Source organism: Patiria miniata, unplaced genomic scaffold (genome assembly GCF_015706575.1).
Source record: "Patiria miniata isolate m_02_andy unplaced genomic scaffold, ASM1570657v1 HiC_scaffold_2, whole genome shotgun sequence".
Taxonomy (NCBI): domain Eukaryota; kingdom Metazoa; phylum Echinodermata; class Asteroidea; order Valvatida; family Asterinidae; genus Patiria; species Patiria miniata.
This window is the reverse complement of record NW_024037058.1, coordinates 5,012,630-5,032,740: the sequence shown is the minus strand read 5'-3', so window position 1 is coordinate 5,032,740 and position 20,111 is coordinate 5,012,630. Positions and strand designations below refer to the sequence as shown.

At 41.8% G+C, this 20,111-nt stretch overlaps 2 protein-coding genes across 2 annotated transcripts; both read left to right on the top strand.

Annotated features, from left to right (window-relative positions):
- The first annotated feature begins 837 nt into the window (after positions 1-837).
- On the top strand, positions 838-5,038 carry LOC119726131 (polyamine oxidase 7-like). Its single transcript, XM_038197749.1, has 2 exons — positions 838-2,149; positions 3,130-5,038. Exons 1-2 carry the CDS (start codon positions 1,087-1,089, stop codon positions 3,588-3,590), a joined length of 1,524 nt encoding a protein of 507 aa, XP_038053677.1. The 5' UTR covers positions 838-1,086; the 3' UTR covers positions 3,591-5,038.
- A 5,251-nt stretch (positions 5,039-10,289) lies between these two features.
- LOC119726855 (cholecystokinin receptor-like) lies at positions 10,290-11,315 on the top strand. The gene has a single exon (XM_038198710.1). The coding sequence runs from the start codon at positions 10,290-10,292 to the stop codon at positions 11,313-11,315; it is 1,026 nt and encodes a 341-aa protein (XP_038054638.1).
- The last annotated feature ends 8,796 nt before the right edge of the window (positions 11,316-20,111 follow it).

Genomic DNA, 20,111 nt, shown 5'->3' with positions numbered 1-20,111 from the left:
TATACATTAATGTATTAATTGACTTGCGTGGCAATGCACATAGCAAGTTTCAAGTCAAGCCGTATAGAATTCAAATGGATGCGAATCTAATGTTATTGACGTATATTTGCATGTTGCTACAATTCAGAAGTTGCCGTCATTTTCACATTCGTCAATTTCAAGATTTATGGAAAGTTATACCAACTTACTTCAATTTAGATTGTTTTTCTACAGTTTAACAAGAGAATGGCCTATGTCCACTTCCATTCGCTCAACTTGAGAGTGTTGAGAGTGATAACAATTGCGCGCGATAATTTGCATAATAATGAAGATAACCTTGTGACAGTTTAATGGCCACTCAAACCCAATGTGTTTTTTTTTCAACCGAGGAGATTGCAATGTTTATGAGGGTCATTCATTCAATGAATTTGGGGTCAAATTTGTTCGTGTCCCTGTTCCATATATGTCTAAATGCCTTCTACTATGATCTCCAAGAGTGATTATGTAAAGCAAAGTACCTGCCAAAATTAATAAATAAATAAAATAGTGTGATGTCAATTTCAATGATACAAATTACACGGGTACCGGTCGGGTGCAACAGGGACTCACAGAAATGCCACATGCTTGGGCCCCAAATTGACTTGGCCCATAAGAGATTTTCAATATTCAATATGCAGGTCAATGATTCGATTGAAATAAGGAAAGCCGAAAAGGAAAGCAAAAACTAAATTTAATCCTCGTTTCTTTTTAACCCTGGTAATAAGGCCAACTGATTTGCACTTTACCTTGTCCAATTGTGTATTGATCAATGCATCTGGATTGCTTTGTTGTTGTCCCCAAGGTTGCTGATCAATCCGAAAAAAAGTTCGGTACATGACAATACAAACTTCTGTGTGGGTTTATTGGGCAAGGTTTAGTGGGTGTGGTATAATAGAGCAGCAACGCGCACACATTATACTCTGACCTCCAGCAAAAGAAAAATCTTTTCAAAGCACCCGGTCATGCATTTAAACCAGTGGAAGAGTGTGAGTTTCGTATTCACAGGGCAATTCTGTTTACTGTGGTAGAAGCATCAAGGTTAAAAGCCGCACGGGAAGAATTTTTGCAATGGCAGTCCGCGCGAGAGTTGCTCTGTTGCTGGCGATTTTGGGGGTGCTAGCCTGCCCCGTTCGGGGAGCTGATTACTCCGATAACGAAGCAAGAGTTCTGATCTTGGGTGGAGGTGCTGCCGGCTTGCAGGCGGCTAGAACCTTGCACGATGCTGGTGTCGATGATTTTATCATCATCGAAGCGGCTGACCGTGTGGGAGGTCGTGTGGCCAACACCCAGTTCGCCAATATGAACGTCGAGCTGGGACCGACATGGGCATTGCCTGAAGTGTCTCGTACCGTCGATCTGGTCCGGCAGCTCAACCTAAGCCACCGGGCGAGTGACTACGACAGCCTGGTATTCCGCGCCGACAATGGTGCCGATGTCACCGATCAAACCGACCCGCTGTACGAAGTGTTTGGACCGGCGAAGGAAAAGCTCGGGTTGCTCCGGGATCAGATGAAAGCCGACAGCGACATCCCGGACATGTCCCAGCGTTCCGCGCTCCGCGTCGGCGGCTGGATACCGGACACGGCCCTCCACAGAGCCATCGAGTGGTTCGATTTCGACATCACGTTCGGCGACACACCGGAGACGACATCGACGAAAGAGACCGAATTTATCGGCGAGGAGTACTGGATGACGGATGCGAGAGGCCTCAAGGAGATCTTCGGCGCCGTAGCCGGGTTCCTGGACGCGCCAGAGTACGCCAACCACACCCGGCTGAATCAAGATGTGGCATCCATCGACTACCAGAATGACATCTCAGTTGTTGTGACCACTCGGGACGGAACGCGGTACATCGGTGAGTACGTCCTAGTCACATTCAGCCTCGGGGTCCTCCAGCATGATCTCGTAGACTTTGTCCCTGACCTACCGGAATGGAAGGACGTTGAGATCAATAAATTCCAGATGACGGCCTACACCCTGGTCTACCTCAGTTTCCCGAGTAAGTTCTGGGGCGACGAGGAGTGGATACTTCACCCCAGCGACAGGCGAGGGTACTACCCGGGCTTCTTCAACTTCCAGGCCGCGGGGTTCTATCCGAACGGCACGCCACTTTTGCTGGCTCTCATCACTGGTAAGTGTCTTATGTCTGTGTCTCCCTAATTCTCAGCTGCGGTCCAACTTGCCAGGAAGGGGAGGGGTGCTTAACTTTTCTTGAAGGAACACTCCATGTCCGAGTTGTTTATTTATGCCTTCCCATCCTCGTAAGCCAGGATAGACTTGCTGATGTGCGTATTGTAAGACAGCACCCTGGCAAACCGAGTCCATCTCTGTCATATATTTGGACCTCGTCAGATTAGTTATTCGTGAACACTTCCAAAAAAGTGGACTGACATAGTTTATGACCAATTGGATTGCTCTTTACAAAAGCTAACCAAGGATTGGCAAATAAAAATGGCAGCTCGCTATGCCGTCCTGGAAAGCGCTCTCCTATTGGCTGATAAGTTGATTCTGTGATTCCTTATCTACATGTAGTGCGTATGGTGAACTCCACGAACTTCGCGCAGAGAATCTGCATGAGTGGGTGGCAAAAATAGAACAGATTCGGAATCGGTTTGCCAGGATGGCCTTCCCCAAATTGGGGGGGGGGGTGGTAGGCTTCGCGCAGATTTACTCCTAAAGGCAAGAGTGACCAAGTCTCATTCTTGAGACATTTCTTTGTGCAAATCTGGAACATTTCTGAGATCTTAAAACCGTGGGTAAAACCTGAAGGGGTTGAAGCAGAACGTCTGGAATAACTGATTTCACGTTCATGTACTTTGTACCTGGTTTGAAGAATGTAACTCTGGAAAGACGAATGTTTTCCAAAATCCTTCTGAACAGAAACTCATGAAGAAATAAACAGTACTGAAGGATCCAGAAAATTTCAGGGTGGGGGACGGTATTTTTTTTTTTGGGGGGGGGGGTGGGTTCAGAGTCGCATATAATTTGGGATTTCATTTTTTTTGGGGGGGGAGAGGGGCACACCCTCGTCCCCCCTTACCCCTCCCCCAACCACGTAGTGGATGAAAGGATCCACTTCTAATGCCATTCCATTGTCTTTTTTTCTCCAAGGTGACGAAGCTCGGCGCGTGGAAGCTCAACCCTCGGCCGACACCAAGGCCGAGATCGAGGCGGTGCTGCGCGGCATGTACGGCGATGCCATCCCGCAAGCCGACGGCATCCTTGTCACCGACTGGAATCAGAACCCCTACACCAAGGGCGCCTTCTCCAACTTCCCCGTCGAAGTCACCACCGAGTGCTTCGACAAGCTCCAGAGCCGCGTCCACCGCGTGTTCTTCGGTGGGGAGGCAACGTCGTACGGGTACTTCGGCACCGTGGACGGGGGGCTGCGGTCCGGGGAACGCGAGGCCGACAAGATCCTGGAATGCATGGAGGACTTCAAGGCGTGCCCGATCGCTGTCACTCAGTCCCTAGAATGCGAGGAAGCTGGCAGTTCTGCCAACGGGTTGCGATTGAATGCATTCCTCGCCAACATCATGCTTGGTCTGATTCTTATAATGCTTTATGTTTAGGGGATGCTGGTACAGCAGATTGGTGATAGGATTGTTCAATTTGATGATAAAGGCATGAAATTTGGCACACAGTCAGAGTATGTCATGGGAAAGATATTTGGCCAAAGGGTCATTGCAGATTTCTCCTTTGAAACAATAGGCTTTCAAAGGATAACAAGAAATTTTCGAATTTTTCAAAATGGCAGCCATTGCATGTTATTCTATGACAATTTTTTCAAAGGACAAATCTGCGATTGCCCTATAGCCAAATATCTTTTCCATGACATACTCAGACTGTGTGCCAAATGTCATGCTTTTGTCGTCAAATCAATGAACAATTCTATCATATTGTGCACCAATCTGCCGGACTAGGAAGCATATATAATAGATATATAAATTGTGTCATAAATAAGGTTGCACACCAGTAAATAAACTTCCCAAGATTCAGGAACAATATACTCACAAATCTCCAAGGTGTTTGAGACACACATCAAATTAAAGCTTATTTCATCATCTCTTCATTCTCTGTTTGGGGTTAACCAATGGATTTTGGGAGAAAATTCCATCCAAAGATGATCACCCTGACAGTAGCGCTATAGTCCATCGCCATTTTGCAAAAGGACGCCTACGTTCCATTGCAATATAGCCTAGAGCCATTTTAAGGCCTATAATTTCATCCGAATTTCACAGAAATACGAGCTCGCAGTCCTGTGCACGGCTTCTACCCTTCTTATTTTACAAACCGTCAAGTTCATGGCCTTCAAAGATGCTCAAATACCGGCATAAGCAATTTCGGGCATATTTAGCACCCCCATGGCCAGCCTACCAACAAAAATATACTCGATACTAGACATGCATTTAATGTATAACTTTTAGAAAGATGAAACTTTTACTTCAGTTTATCAATAACTTATATTCGATATGATTGTGATACTAGATAGTATGTTGTTAAGCTGTGAAATATATAAGCCAACTTGGTATTGCAATAGATAAGCCTAACTATACAGTGCTGTAGTCGAGTCCACCCCACCCGAGTCCGAATCCAATTAAGTCCTTGGTATCCGAGTCCGAGTCCAAGTCCTTGTCCTATTATGAATCTCAAGTAGTGTTCTAAACTAACTATAATATACCAAATATTTAATGATGGTAGTCATAAGGTTTTGTTAGTAGTACTTTGAGGTATGTGAAATATTTTCTAGAATGTATGAAATAGTTTGAGTTTTTCCATTGCGTTTCGCAAATCTGCATATTTTTCTTCTTCAAATTTGTAGGTTTATCCTTACAGAAGTCAATATATTAATACTGGATACTATTTTATCAGAAATGAATAATATAAACGAATGAGTACTTAAAAATGTAGTGCCTTTTCCGAAAATGCTTTGATACTGCTTCCAACATTTTAATGTGTTTCCCAATACACATTCTGTCTTCGCGCTGCTAAATAAATATCTACAAAGTAGGTTTTTTAATATGTTTTTCAGTGCATTTAATTTAATTTCACTTCAATTATTTGGGGTTTTTTTTCTTCATTTTTTTGTCTTTTTTTTTTTAATGTTGGGGTGTTTTTTTTTTTGGGGGGGGGGGGACTATTTTGACGTTGGTGGCGCCGGTTACACCATATGATACTACTCGAAAAAAGGCCACATACATATCACCAAGGTCAAATCGCGGGACCAAAAAAATTACCAAAAAAAAACCCCAAAAAAACAAAAATTGAAAACCTCTTGGGGGGCTCAAGTCCCCCGAGGGCCCCCCCCCCCCCCCCCCCCCCCTGGGTGCGCCACTGCTACTAATCACAAGACAAAATATCAAACCAACACACCATGTATTTCTTGATTTACCGTCTGGAAAGGAGAATGCTGTTTGTTCTCATGACAATATTCCGTGTTGACAATAATCCTTTGTGGTGGTGAGTGACCACTATCACTATTAGTGTAGGGCGCCCTCTTTTGAAAGAAAAGGCAAGTTGGCAAAAGTGTGTACGAATTTCCTAATACAAAAACCGGGAAAATCGCTCTATGATCGAAGCACACATTTATTTCACACGTATGTTCATCCCCCCCCCCCCCCTTAACGTAGTCTGTGCGCATGCGCCAAAATCTCGCGAATGGCAGTGCCGGGTTTGTCGAAATGGCAGCGCCATGGTAGTGAAAGACTCACGAATTTTCATCTACAAACATCATGTACATTTTGATAGATTAAGCGAAATACAAAGTCATGCCACCGGATGAAATCAAATACCTTCAGTTTTATTTCATTTACCATTTTGTGCGATTTAAATTCGACGTTTTCAAGAAATTGTCGTTTTAGATCGTCTGCTTTCCATTTCAATGCCATCATTGGTAAAAAGGGACAACTTTTCGACAAAGGGTTTGTCGAAATAGCGGCGCCATGGTAGCGAAAGACTCACCAATCAAACATCATGTACATTTTGATAGATTAAGCGAAATACATGCCACCGGATGAAATCAAATACCTTTAGTTTTATTTCATTCACCATTTTGTGCGATTTAAATTCGACGTTTTCAAGAAAATGTCGTTTTAAATCGTCTGCTTTCCATTTCAATGCCATCATCATTGGTAAAAAGGGACAACTTAAGTTGAAATGTTTGAAACGTTCTCCAGTTTCCCCAAACATGCCACCTATCACAGAATTTGAATGAGATATTGAAAAAAATATTTTAAAGGGAATAAAATAATGTGAGCTTGGCCGGTTTTAACACTTTGTTTAAGACCGGTTGGAGTCTGGATTTTAACAATGCCCGAGCAGAAGGCGAGGGTAATTATCAGCATCCAGACTCCAATCGGTCTTTAACGTAGTGTTTAATACCGGCCAAGTACATATTTATTCCCATTCATAAATACCTTTTCGGACATAAAAATAGAAACTTGTCGCCCAAAAGGCAAAACTAGTCAAAACAATTGAATTTCCAACGATTTTGTTCAATAATTTTACTTCATGTTTTTCGAAACACCCCTCTTTCTATAGTATGGTACGCCCCTCTCGCCAGTGATTTCCTTATAATTTATGGAGATTGACGCGTGCGTCGCGCGTACCGAGGTGTGGCGCACAATGCAGCTGTTCCGTGTAGTGTGAATAGGGACTATGCAATACTGACTCACTGGTAGTATTGCGAACGCCTCTTTCATGCGACACTGGAAAAGTGTTGAAGACCAGCCAGCCGGTCTTTATCCACCGTTATAAAACCGGCCACGTGACGGGCTCTCAACCAATAAGAATGGGTTAACTGTCTTAGGTATTTATGAATATAGGTGGTTTGCGTTCCATAGGTGGGTTTCATTTTTGTAGTTTCCTAGCCTTTAGTCAAGTCCCACGCGCCTACCGGACACGTAACGCACCCTGGATGCTGGCACGTAAACCTAGCGCGAGCGGCGACGCTCGTGCTAGTCTTTTTACGTGCCTAGCATCCGGGGTGCGTCACGTGTCCGGGTACGTAGGCGCGTGGGACTAAAGGCTAGTAGTTTCTGAGCGTACGTACATGTACATGTACCTAGTCATGGTCGCATGACGGCCTGTATGTAATAATATTGAAAAACTCCTTAAAATCTGAACTAATAGTAGAATAATGAAAAAAAATAGTTTGGGAAGAAAAAAAAATGAAAGGATGAACAATTAGACGTTAAAAACAGCGAACGGTACGAAACCGCGGGCCGGCAAAAGCGATTTCACCGTGCACGGACGGCCGCGTTGGGCCGTCCACTGGAGGCACGGACCGGGCTTGCGCAATGCGTAAATGATCACGCTGCGATATCGGTCATCGGCAAAAAGAGCTCACACTCTCTATCTCTACCACTGTCTTTTGGGGGTATTTCCATCCCAATTTTGCTTGTTTCTTGTTTCTTGTAGTTCTTACAGCTGGATGAGCTGGGTACGACATGGCTTAGGTACAAGTTAACCTGGGTACGATTTGATGGTACGATTTGACTCGCCAGTACGAGAAGTTCCCTGCATTCGCTGTCTGAATGGGGCCGTATCATAAGTCCGATGCCTCAAAGGTCCGACGCCTCATAAGTCCGAAATTTCGGATTCATGAGGCGTCGGATTTATGAGGCATAAAATTTATTTATTCCGCCTCATAGGTCCGACGCCTTAAAGTAAAATTCGTATTTTATTGTTCTCATGAATTTTAATGAATTTTGTCTGTCTGTATATTATGGAAATTTGTGATTACATTGTTTTTGCTGATCAACGTGCGGGGTGCCATACGCCGTCTGTGCGATTTCAGAATAGTCATAATCTTGTATCAGTTTCCAAATTGTAGGGGAAAAAAATGCTTTTTTTTTCAAACACTGCCCCAATTTACCATATTAAGTTAGTCCGCATTTTGTTTGCAATCGATTACACGTCTATGAACGGGTACACTAGCTAGACTGGTTCCCTGACCTTACAATACCCCGATGTCTATAAATTGCTCTGTTTCATCTGAAGTGGGGTCAGGGAACCAGACTACAGGATTTTTTTTTTCTCGATTTTTCCAGCATCTATATACGAACTCAAAACTTCAAACAAGTTAGTGCTACGATGTGCTAAACTGGAAAAGTATATGGATTAAAAAGTAAGTTTCTAGTTGAGAAATAAGTCGGAAGAACCAACAAAATCTGATTCCTATCACATTCCTATCGCGCCACGAGAGTTATCGAGACTGTCCATCAAAACTTTTTGATAAAAATTTGCCTTACCTAATATAAAAATATATTTAGGTGGATATTCTTTAAAATAATGGAGATTTTAAGTCGTCCCCGCCCACATGTTACCGTCAGCCGCCGGCCAGCACTGGCCGTAAATCGCGTCGCGCACACGGCGCACTATCGGTGTGCATACAGCACTGTGTATTGTGTAGCGGACCCGGAAATGAACCCATGTGCTGTGGCCGAAAAGTTTGCAGAAACACGCTACAAGTACAATGTATCACGTACAAGCGGAACAATCTCGTTATAAATATTTATATTAATGGAAAATACATACACAGAAAAGAGAGATCACGTTCTGGGAATTAATTTGAAGAAATTCTCTTTCTCCATCGATGTTCGTTTGGTAATTTCTATGATCCAAAGTCAACGCAACGTATACAGCCCGTAGTCACTGGTTCCGGTCCTATACATCATAGCTTTGATTCTGTTAGCACGCGTTGGGGACCAGTGAATGGCGATGGCATTGCACTGCACTCAGTGGCGTAGCCACCGGGGGGGGGGGCGTGGGGGGGGCGACCGCCACCCCATGAAACCTTGTCGCCCCCCAGTCGCCCCCCCCCCCCCCCCCCCCACTGAGATTTTGAGTTTCTAAAAAAATTATCATTGATCTACATGACGCCATGGGCGTCAATCCTGGGGGGACAGGGGGACTGGTCCCCCCCCCCCCCCCCCCACTTTTTGAAGGGTGGGGGACACGATATCAAAGTCCCCCCCCCCCCAGATTTTTGAACTCGTGTCTCATTTACAGGGCCCTATTATGTACTACAATGTATCTTTTGCTTAGAAAATATTGGTTAAAGTGGTCAGAAATTGCCTCAGATAGCACCACAGAGCATTGAGAATCCAAAATTTTTCGGGCCCTTAAGCGGGCCCCGAACCCCACGCCTAAAGCTCAGAATTCTGGTAGCTGATTCAATGACTCCAACCTCGAAAACAATGTACAAAAAATTTTCTTATGCCTTTAGCTGAGAAAACCTCGAAAATTATGTTTAAATTATTATCTTTTGTGCTAAGATAATTATTGGTTAAAGTGGTAAGAAATTGCCTCAGATCAAACCACAGAGCATCGAGAATCCAATCTTTTTCGGGGCCCTTAAGCGGGCCCCGAACCCCACTCCTATAGCTCAGAATACCGATAGCTGATTCAATGACTCCAACCTCGAAAACGATGTCAAATAACTATCTTTTGCTAAGAAAATATTAGTTAAAGCATGGAGGAAAGTGGTAAGAAATTGCTTCAGATCACACCACAGAACATCTAGAATCCTTTTTTTTCGGGGCCCTTAAGCGGGCCCCGAACCCCACGCCGTAAAGGCTTCGCGCTTCGCGCTCGCATCAGTTCTGATCAAGGTATGTCCCCCCCCCCACTTTTGAGAAGCAATTGACGCCCCTACATGACGCCCCCCATGAAATGTTCCAGCCCCCCAGCCCCCCCCCCCTGAAAAATTCCTTGCTACGCCACTGACTGCACTGCTGCATGCCGTACGGAACATCGTACAGCGGAATGGCTTCGATGTCGTGAATGTGCATTTTGATGACACATGCATCAGAATTACCGGCTTTTTCCGTCAAGATTTACCATGTCCAGGTGAAATTAAGGCCCCCCCCCCCGGATTCGCCCCTGATAATACAAGCCCCCAAATCCATCCATGTCTGACAGCAAAAGCAAATGTTGTATATTCCCTTTAATTCACGAAGGCATGCAGCCTAAGCCTGTATGGCTGTAGTACAGCAGGTTGCGTAGGCCATATTACGTAATATACTCACCGAGACCTGATGGTTCCATGTAGGAATTATTATCACCAGGTATTATTTTATCGTTTTAATTACCGAATAAGCAGCCTACTGAAGCCTTTACAGCAGGCTGCGTAGGCCCTATAATGTAGTGATACTGCGTGTGACAAATTATTACCGAGTGTAAGCTGCATTGCGAACATCAAATTATTGCACAATAATTGGTCGTAGATCAGTTTAGATAGAATTGTTTGAAAAGTCCAGTTATAGATCATGGCTGATATCTCACTGATATACCGCATCTGCGAAACCATCATTGGCGTGCTAGGCGTCTTGGGGAATGGCCTTATCATCACGGTTATCTGGCGAGTCCCCTTCATGCACACATCTTCCATAGCGATTATCTGCCATCAAGCTATCATCGACTTTCTGGGCTCGCTGCTGCTGCTTCTGCAGCGGAACATCCCCGTCCCCGCCCAGGTACCACAGACGTTCGGCGGTGAGCTGCTGTGCCGTGTGTGGATCGGGGATGTCACCCTCTTTCTGCTCTTCGTCGCATCCACCTACAACCTCCTTGCCTTGACTCTGGGCAGGTACTTCAACATCGTCCACCCCCTCCGCTTTCGGCTGATGCAATCCCGCAAGGGAGTGGCAGCAGTGATAGTTATCGTGTGGCTGCTTGCCCCGCTCATCAAGACCTACTCCTTCCTCCACTACAGCGTCGTCGACGGCCAGTGTAACTTTCGACAACTCCCAGCCTCCAAGGTAATGGGCCCGCTTATCATCTGCCTCCAATTCTTCCTACCCATGGTGATTATGCTTTACTGTTACATACACATGGCAGTGGCGCTGAAGCGTCAAGCAAAACTCATCACCCTGAAAACAGACGACGTTGGCCAGGACAATACAACAGCAGAGGTGGGTCGGGCGGCGCAAATGCATCAGCAGCATCAGCTTCTCAAGGTGAGACGGGACATTTTCGAAACTCTGGTCGTTGTCTTTGTGACATTCGTTGTCTGTTGGGCTCCCAGCCAGGTCGCTTACTTCATGTTCAACATTGGTTTGCTCGAGTTGGACGTCAAGGGACCTGTTCATATCATCTCAACCATAATGACGGCCTCCAACTGTTGCCTGAACCCGATCATCTATTGTTTCAAGTACAAGCTTTTCCGCCGGGCGATGCGCACGATGATTGGCCGTCCAGATAACGAACAGTTTGATGGTCTTATCCAGACAGCAGCCACCAACACGACCCAGAACTACAACATGCAAGAGCTCAAAATGACAGTCAATGAATAAATAAAAACAAAAGAGTCCAAATGGGTTATGGATACTGTTATTCAATTGAAAATTTACTCCACCCGGCTGAATTTAAGAACAAGACATTGAGAGAGCTATCAATTCAATCGAAGCTTTGACAAAAATGAACTTTTTAAATTAAAATGTTTAATGGTGTGCACTCTTAAATTGTCTAGCCGCACTTTCACTACATTGTATTAAGAAATGAGACATTGAACATTACAAATTACTTAATGATTATATCTATCTCTGATAGATAGACTGCCGGTGCTGGTTTCTTTTTAATTCCTTTTTTCTTCATGACGGTATATGAGGGTTGGGCAACGATAGGAAATTTTGGAAGATGGTATATTGTATCTGTTTCAGGATCGCTTTCAGTGGTAACAGGCCAGGTTTTCCTGGTTTGAAGTCGGTGGTAAATAGTCTATGTAATAGACCATGGCGAAGAGCCAAGGTCTATGTGAGCAGGTTCGCTGATTAATTATGCAAGACAACCGCCTCTTGACCTCTAGATTTTGACCAATCAGCGGGCGCTTTCTATATCGGGTCTTCGGTCATTCACCCGTTGTCGCGTCATAGACATGGATAAAAAAAAACCTTAGACACAGCAAGCACAGGCTGTGGTCCCGCGTTCTGTATCATATTACACGATAAGCGCCAAGCTTGGCTAAAGGTTTGATAGATGCCCGGCCGTTGTCGTATTACAAAACACTTTGCTATTTTTCTTAAAAAAAAAGAAGAAGCTGATTTGAAATTTCGCAGGAGGGGGAATCCCGCCCCTGCGCCATTGAAGTTGCCAGTGACGCAGCGTCATCACGGAGAAAACCTTCCTTAAAGACGTGCCAGTGTACAGAAAAAACTCCCAAGTAAATTGAGCACACAGAAACAACCCACGCGCTGCTTGAACAATAACTCATTAAATACGTGTCGTACTGGTTTGAAATTTCTCTTGATTATTGTTGAGGATATCTTAAATAAGCCTATAAAGTATTAAGACAAACCAATGTTGCAGTCACCCCCCCCCCCCTCCTCCACCAAAAAAGTTTGTTTCATCACGGAGAATACCTGCCTTAATTAAAGACGTCAGGAAAATACTCCGGACTATTGAAAACGCAGAAATAGCCCACGCGTTGCTTGAACAATAACTCAATCAATACCAGTTCTTCTGGTTTGAAATTTGCCTCGATCATTTTGGAGGATAAATTAAATGAGCCTATAAAGTATTGAGACAAACCAATCTTGAAGTCACCCAAAAAAACACGTTTGTGTAATCACGGAGAAAACCTACCTAAAAGACGTGCCAGTGTACAGAAAATACTCCCGACTACTGAACACGCAGAAACAACCCACGCGTTGCTTGAACAATAACTCCTTCAATACCTGTCTTACAGGTTTGAAATTTTCCCTAATTTTGTTGAGGATAATTAAAATAACCTTATAAAGTATTAAGACAAACCAATGTTGCAGTCACCTAAAAACATTTGTGTCATCACAAAGAAAACCTGCCTTGAAGACGTGCCAATGTACAGAAAAACACTCCAAAGTAAATTGAGCACACAGAAACAACTCACGCGTTGCTTGAACAATAACTCAATAAATACGTGTTGTAATGGTTTGAAATTTCTCTTGATTATTGTTAAGGATAACTTAAATAAGCTTATAAAGTTAGTATTAAAAAACCAATGTTCCAGTCAACTAAAAAAAAACTGTTTATGTTATCACAGAGAAAACCTGCTTTAAAGACGTCACAGTGTACATGAAAATACTCCGGACTATATTGAACACGCAGAAACAGCATACGCGTTGCTTGAACAATAACTCAATCAATACCAGTCCTACTGGTTTGAAATTCCCTTGATTATTGTTGAGGATAAATAAAATAAGCCTATAGAGTATTTAAGACAAACCAATGTTGCAGTCAACCCCCCCCCCCAAAAAAAAGGTTTGTTCGAGCAATAACGCATTAAATACCTGTCTTACTGGTTTGAAATTTCCCTTAATTAGTGTTGAGGACATAGAAATTAAGAATTAAACAGGTTTGACATTTCTCTTAATTATTGTTGAGGACAAAGAAATTAAGCCTATAAAGTATTAAGACAAACCGATGTTGTAGTCACTCCCCAAAAAGTTGATGTTATCATGGAGAAAACCTGCTTCAAAGACGTCCCAGTGTACAGGAATATACCCCGGGCTATATTGAACTCGCAGAAACAGCCCACGCGTTGCTTGAATAATAACTCAATTAACACCAGACCTACTGGTTTGAAATTTCTCTTGATTATTGTTAAGGATAAATAAAATATGCCTATTAAAAATTAAGACAAACCAATGTTGCAGTAACCAAAAGAAAACCATTTGTGTAATTGTGGAGAAAACATACCTTAAAGTCGTCCCAGTGTAGAGAAAATACTCCAGACTATTGAACACGCAGAAACAACCCTCGCTTTGCTTGAACAATAACTCATTAAATCCCCATCTTGAAGGTTTAAAATTTCTCTTGATTATTGTTGAGGACAAATAAAATAAGCCTATAAAGTATTAAGACAAACCAATGTTGCAGTCGCCAACAAACGTTTGTGTCATCATGGAGAAAACAGATTGTATTTTTCGTGCTGAACACACTACATTCTTTTTGTTATATTATTTGCATTATTTGACCATTTCTATCAATAGTCAATAGAGTTTGGTAACATATTGTACTAATCACAAGATAAATTTTGAAGTCAATACAAGCGGTATTTCTTGAGTTAAACCGTCTGGAAACGATTGTGTTTTTATATAAGGACAAAAAATTCTACGTTACGGCGCGGTGACCACTATTAGTGTAGCGCGCCCTCTTTTGAAAGAACATGCCAGTTTGCAAAAGTGTCCAGGTTATGTCTTATAAAAAAACGGCGCGAAATATTTGGTTGTTTCATTGGATTTGGTTGACATTTGGTTCTGAAAATTTATAGACTTATATCGGACAGCAGGACCAATTGACGGACAAAGTGTCGAGTCAATACAAGAGGTATTTCTAGGGTTATCGTCTGGGAAACGAGTGTGTTGTTTTTATTACATTCAAGTTGACTCAAATTGAATCCGAACGTAAGTCGACTTTCAGAGCACAAAATAACACATTTTGTGTGGCAATATAACTCAAAAAACAAATAGCCTATTCAGTTGACATTTCTACCGAATGTTTCAAATATAACGAGCAATAAACAGACAAAATTTCAATTCAATACGCCATTTATTTCTTGAGTTATGTTCTCCACAAACCGAATGTGTTGTTTTTGTTCCATGAAAGTTGACTTACGAACAGATTTGATTTTTCGTGCTAAACACACTACATTCTTTTTCTTATATTATTTGTATTGATTGTCAGTTTCTATCAATAGTCAACAGAGTTGGATTACATAATGTCACTAATCACAAGGCAAATTTTGAAGTCAATACAACCGGTATTTCTTGAGTTATACTGTCTGGAAACGATTGTGTTCTGTTTTTTTTTTATAATGACACAAAATTCAAAGTTCGCAATTATCTTTTACGGCGCGCTGTGACCACTATTAGTGTAGCGCGCCCTCTTTTGAAAGAACATGCCAGTTGGCAAAAGTGTCCAGGTTATGTCTTATAAAAAAAACAGCGCGAAATATTTGGTTGTTTCATTGGATTTGGTTGACATTTGGTTCTGAAAATTTATAGACTTATATCGGACAGCAGGACCGATTGACGGACAAAGTGTCGAGTCAATACAAGAGGTATTTCTAGGGTTATCGTCTGGAAAACGAGTGTGCTGTTTTTATTTCATTCAAGTTGACTCAAATTGAATCCGAACGTAAGTCGACTTTCAGAGCACAAAATAACACATTATGTGTGGCAAAATAACTCAAAAAACAAAAAGCCTATTCAGCTGACATTTCTACTGAGTGTTTCAAATATAACGAGCAATAAACAGACAAAACTTCAATTCAATACGCCATTTATTTCTTGAGTTATGTTCTCCACAAACCGAATGTGTTGTTTTGTTCCATGAAAGTTGACTTACGAACAGATTATATGTTTCGTGCTAAACACACTACATTCTTTTTGTTATATTATTTGTATTGATTGACAATTTCTATCAATAGTCAACAGAGTTGGATTACAGAATGTTACTAATCACAAGGCAAATTTTGAAGTCAATACAACCGCTATTTCTTGAGTTATACCGTCTGGAAACGATTGTGTTGTGTTTTTTTTTTATTATCTTTTTCGGCGCGCGGTGACCACTATTAGTGAAGCGCGCCCTCTTTTGAAAGAACATGCCAGTTTGCAAAAGTGTCCAGGTAATGTCTTTAAAAAAACAGCGCGAAATATTTGGTTGTTTCATAGGATTTGGTTGACATTTGGTTCTGAAAATTTATAGACTTATATCGGACAGCAGGACCAATTGACGGACAAAGTGTCGAGTCAATACAAGAGGTATTTCTAGGGTTATCGTCTGGAAAACGAGTGTGTTGTTTTTATTACATTCAAGTTGACTCGAATTGAATCCGAACGTAAGTCGACTTTTAGAGCACAAAATAACACATTTTGTGTGGCAATATAACTCAAAAAATGAATAGCCTATTCAGTCGACATTTCTACCGAATGTTTCAAATATAACGAACAATAAACAGACAAAATTTCAATACAATAGGCCATTTATTTCTTGAGTTATGTTCTCCACAAACCTATTTTTTAATTTTTTTGGGTTCCATGAAAGTTGACTTACGAACAGATTTGATATTTCGTGCTGAACACACTACATTCGTTTTCTTATATTATTTGTATTGATTGACAATTTCTATCAATAGTCGACAGATTTGGATAGCATTATGTTACTCATCACAAGGCAAATTTTGAAGTCAATACAACCGCTATTTCTTGAGTTACCGTCTGGAAACGATTGTGTTGTGTTTTTTTTATAATGACAAAAAATTCTAAGTTCACAATTATCTTTTTCGGCGCGCGGTGACCACTATTAGTGAAGCGCGCCCTCTTTTGAAAAAACATGCCAGCTGCCAAACGTATATCTAGGTAATGCCTTATATACAAAACTGCGGGAAAATATTTGGTTGTATTAAACTTATTGTCTGACATTTGCTTCTGAAAAACAATAGACTTCTTTTGGACATCACGAACAATTTACAGACAAATTTTCAAGTCAACTCAACATGTCTTTCTTGCCTTATCGTCTGGAAAACGAGTGTGTTTTAGTCCATTAAAGTTGCCTAAAATTTAATCCGATCGCAAATCAACTTTCATGGAACAAAAACAACATATTCCATTGGTGGCAACATAACTCAAGAAATAAATTGCCTTTTGAATTGAGATTTTGTCTCAATTTTTAAACTTTAACAACAAATCCCAATTGAGAAATTTTCAATTCAATAGGAGTTATTTTTTCACCAAAAGAAGTGTGTTGGTTTTGTTCCATGAAAGTTGACTTTCGAACATCAACAGATTTTGTTTTTCGTGCTGAACAAACTGGTCTTTTTGTTATGTTATTTGTATGACAATTTCCATCAATAGTTAACAGAGTTGGGTAACATATTATACTAATCACAAGACAAAATTTCAAGTCAATACAACCGGTATTTCTTGAGTTATCGTCTGGAAACGGGTGTGTCATAATGACACAAAATTCTATGTACTGCGCGAGGTGACCACTATTAGTGTAGAGCGCCCTCTTTTGAAAGAAGATTTAAACGAAATATTGTTTTTCTCTCTCTAAACAGTGTCTTGTGTCGCAACACGTAGCAAAACTTGACGATGGGCTGCAGTCATGGGCGTCGCCAAGATTTTTTCTAGAGGGGAGCAACATTTTTTTTCACCCAAAAAATGCTTGTATTTCTCAACACATTCTCGATTTATCAGTTTTAGAGGGGGACAGGGACATTTTGCCCCCCCCCCCCCCCAACTCATTCGATTTACCCCACTTTGTCTTCGCGCCTCTTTTTCTTTTCTTTTTTTCCTTTTTTTTCCTTTTGTTTTTGTTTTTGCTTTTCCAGGCGGGTGGGGTGGGGGGGGGGTGCAAGTGCCCCCCTTGCCCTCCCCCCCCCCCCTTGCGACGGCCATGGCTGCAGTGGCAGTCCAAACAGAACATTTGCCTCACTTTTGCAAGGGAACGATAGTCCACGTGGACACGTTTCCCACAAATTAATTGGAGCATTGAATTTAATTGTAGGCAGATGATTGGTCATGAAAAGAAGACAAACCATACAGAAGATTTAAACGAAATATTGTTTTTCTCTCCCTAAACAGTGTATTGTGTCGCAACACGTAGCAAAACTTGGCGATGGGCTGCAGTGGCAGTCCAAACAGAACATTTGCCTCACTTTTGCACAGGAACGATAGTCCACGACGACATGCTATCTCAAAAATTAATTGGAGCATTTGTAGCCTGTTGATTGGTCATGGAAAGAAGACAAACTAGACAGAAGATTTTAACGAATTATTGGTTTTCTCTCCCTAAACGGTGTCTTGTGTCGCAAAACGTAGCAAAACTTGGCGATGGGCTGCAGTGGCAGTCCAAACAGAACATTTGCCTCGCTTTTGCACAGGAACGATAGTCCACGACGACATGCTATCTCAAAAATTAATTGGAGCATTGAATTGAATTTTGGCCAGATTATTGGTTACGAAAAGAAGACAAAATAGACAGAAGATTTAAACGAAATATTGTTTTTCTCTCCCTAAACAGTGTCTTGTGTCGCAACACGTAGCAAAACTTGGCGATGGGCTGCAGTGGCAGTCCAAACAGAACATTTGCTTCACTTTTGCACAGGAACGATAGTCCACGTCTACACGCTATCTTTAAAATTAATTGGAGTATCGAATTGAATTGTGGACAGATGATTGGTCATGAAAAAAAGACAAACTAGACCGAAGATTTAAACGAAATATTGTTTTTGTCTCCCTAATCAGTGTCTTGTGTCGCGACACGGAGAACAACTTTGCGATGGGCTGCAGTGGCAGTCCAAACAGAACATTTGCCTCACTTTTGCACAGGAACAATAGTCGACGTCTACACGCTATCTATATAATTAATTGGAGCATTGAATTGAATTGTGGCCAGATGATTGGTCATGAAAAGAAGACAAACTAGACAGAAGATTTAAACGAAATATTGTTTTTTTCTCCATAAAAAGTGTCTTGTGTCGCGACACGGAGGACATTTTGGCGATTGGCTGCAGTGTCAGTCCAAACAGAACATTTGCCTCACTTTTGCACAGGAACGATAGTCCACGAAGACATGCTATCTTTAAAATTAATTAGAGCATTGAATTGAATTGTGGCCAGATGATTGGTCACGAATAGAAGACAAAATTGACAGAAGATTTAAACGAAATATTGTTTTTCTCTCCCTAAACAGTGTCTTGTAGCAACACGTAGCAAAACTTGACGATGGGCTGCAGTGGCAGTCCAAACAGAACATTTGCCTCACTTTTGCACAGGAACGATAGTCCACGAAGACATGCTATCTCAAAAATTAATTGGAGCATTGAATTGAATTGTGGCCAGATGATTGGTCACGAAAAGAAGACAAAATAGACCGAAGATTTAAACGAAATATTGTTTTTCTCTCCCTAAACAGTGTGTTGTGTCGCAACACGGAGAAAAAAACCTTGGCGATGGGCTGCTGTGGCAGTCCAAACAGAACATTTGCCTTACTTTTGCACAGGAACGATAATCCACGTCTACACGCTATCTTTAAAATTAATTGGAGTATCGAATTGAACTGTGGACAGATGGTTGGTCATGAAAAGAAGACAAACTAGACCGAAGATTTAAACGAAATATTGTTTTTGTCTCCCTAAACTGTGTCTTGTGTCGCGACACGGAGAACAACTTGGCGATGGGCTGCAGTGGCTGTCCAAACAGAACATTCGCCTCACTTTTGCACAGGAACGATAGTCCGCGAGGACATGCTATCTCAAAAATTAATTGGAGCATTGAATTGAATTGTGGCCAGATGATTGGTCATGAAAAGAAGACAAAATAGACAAAAGATTTAAACGAAATATTGTTTTTGTCTCCCTAAACAGTGTCTTGTGTAGCAACACGTAGCAAAACTTGACGATGGGCTGCACTGGCAGTCCAAACAGAACATTTGCCTCACTTTTGCATAGGAACGATAGTCCACGTCTACACGCTATCTCAAAAATTAATTGGAGCATTGAATTGAATTGTGGACAGATGGTTGGTCATGAAAAGAAGACAAACTAGACCGAAGATTTAAACGAAATATTGTTTTTTCTCTCCCTAAACAGTATGTTGTGTCGCAACACGGAGAAAAAAAACTTGGCGATGGGCTGCTGTGGCAGTCCAAACAGAACATTTGCCTCACTTTTACACAGGAACGATAGTCCGAGACGACATGCTATCTCAAAAATTAATTGGAGCATTGAATTGAGTTGAATTGTGGCTAGATGATTGGTCATAAAAAGAAGTAATCTAGACAGAAGATTTAAACGAAATATTGTTTTTCTCTCACTCAACAGTGTCTTGTGTCGCGACACGGAGAACAACTTGGCGATGGGCTGCAGTGGCAGTCCAAACAGAACATTTGCTACACTTTTGCACAGGAACGATAGTCCACGTCTACACGCTATCTTTCAAATTAATTGGAGCATCGAATTGAATTGTGGACAGATGATTGGTCATCAAAAAAAGACAAACTAGACCGAAGATTTAAACGAAATATTGTTTTTGTCTCCCTAAACTGTGTCTTGTGTCGTGACACGGAGAACAACTTGGCGATGGGCTGCAGTGGCAGTCTAAACAGAA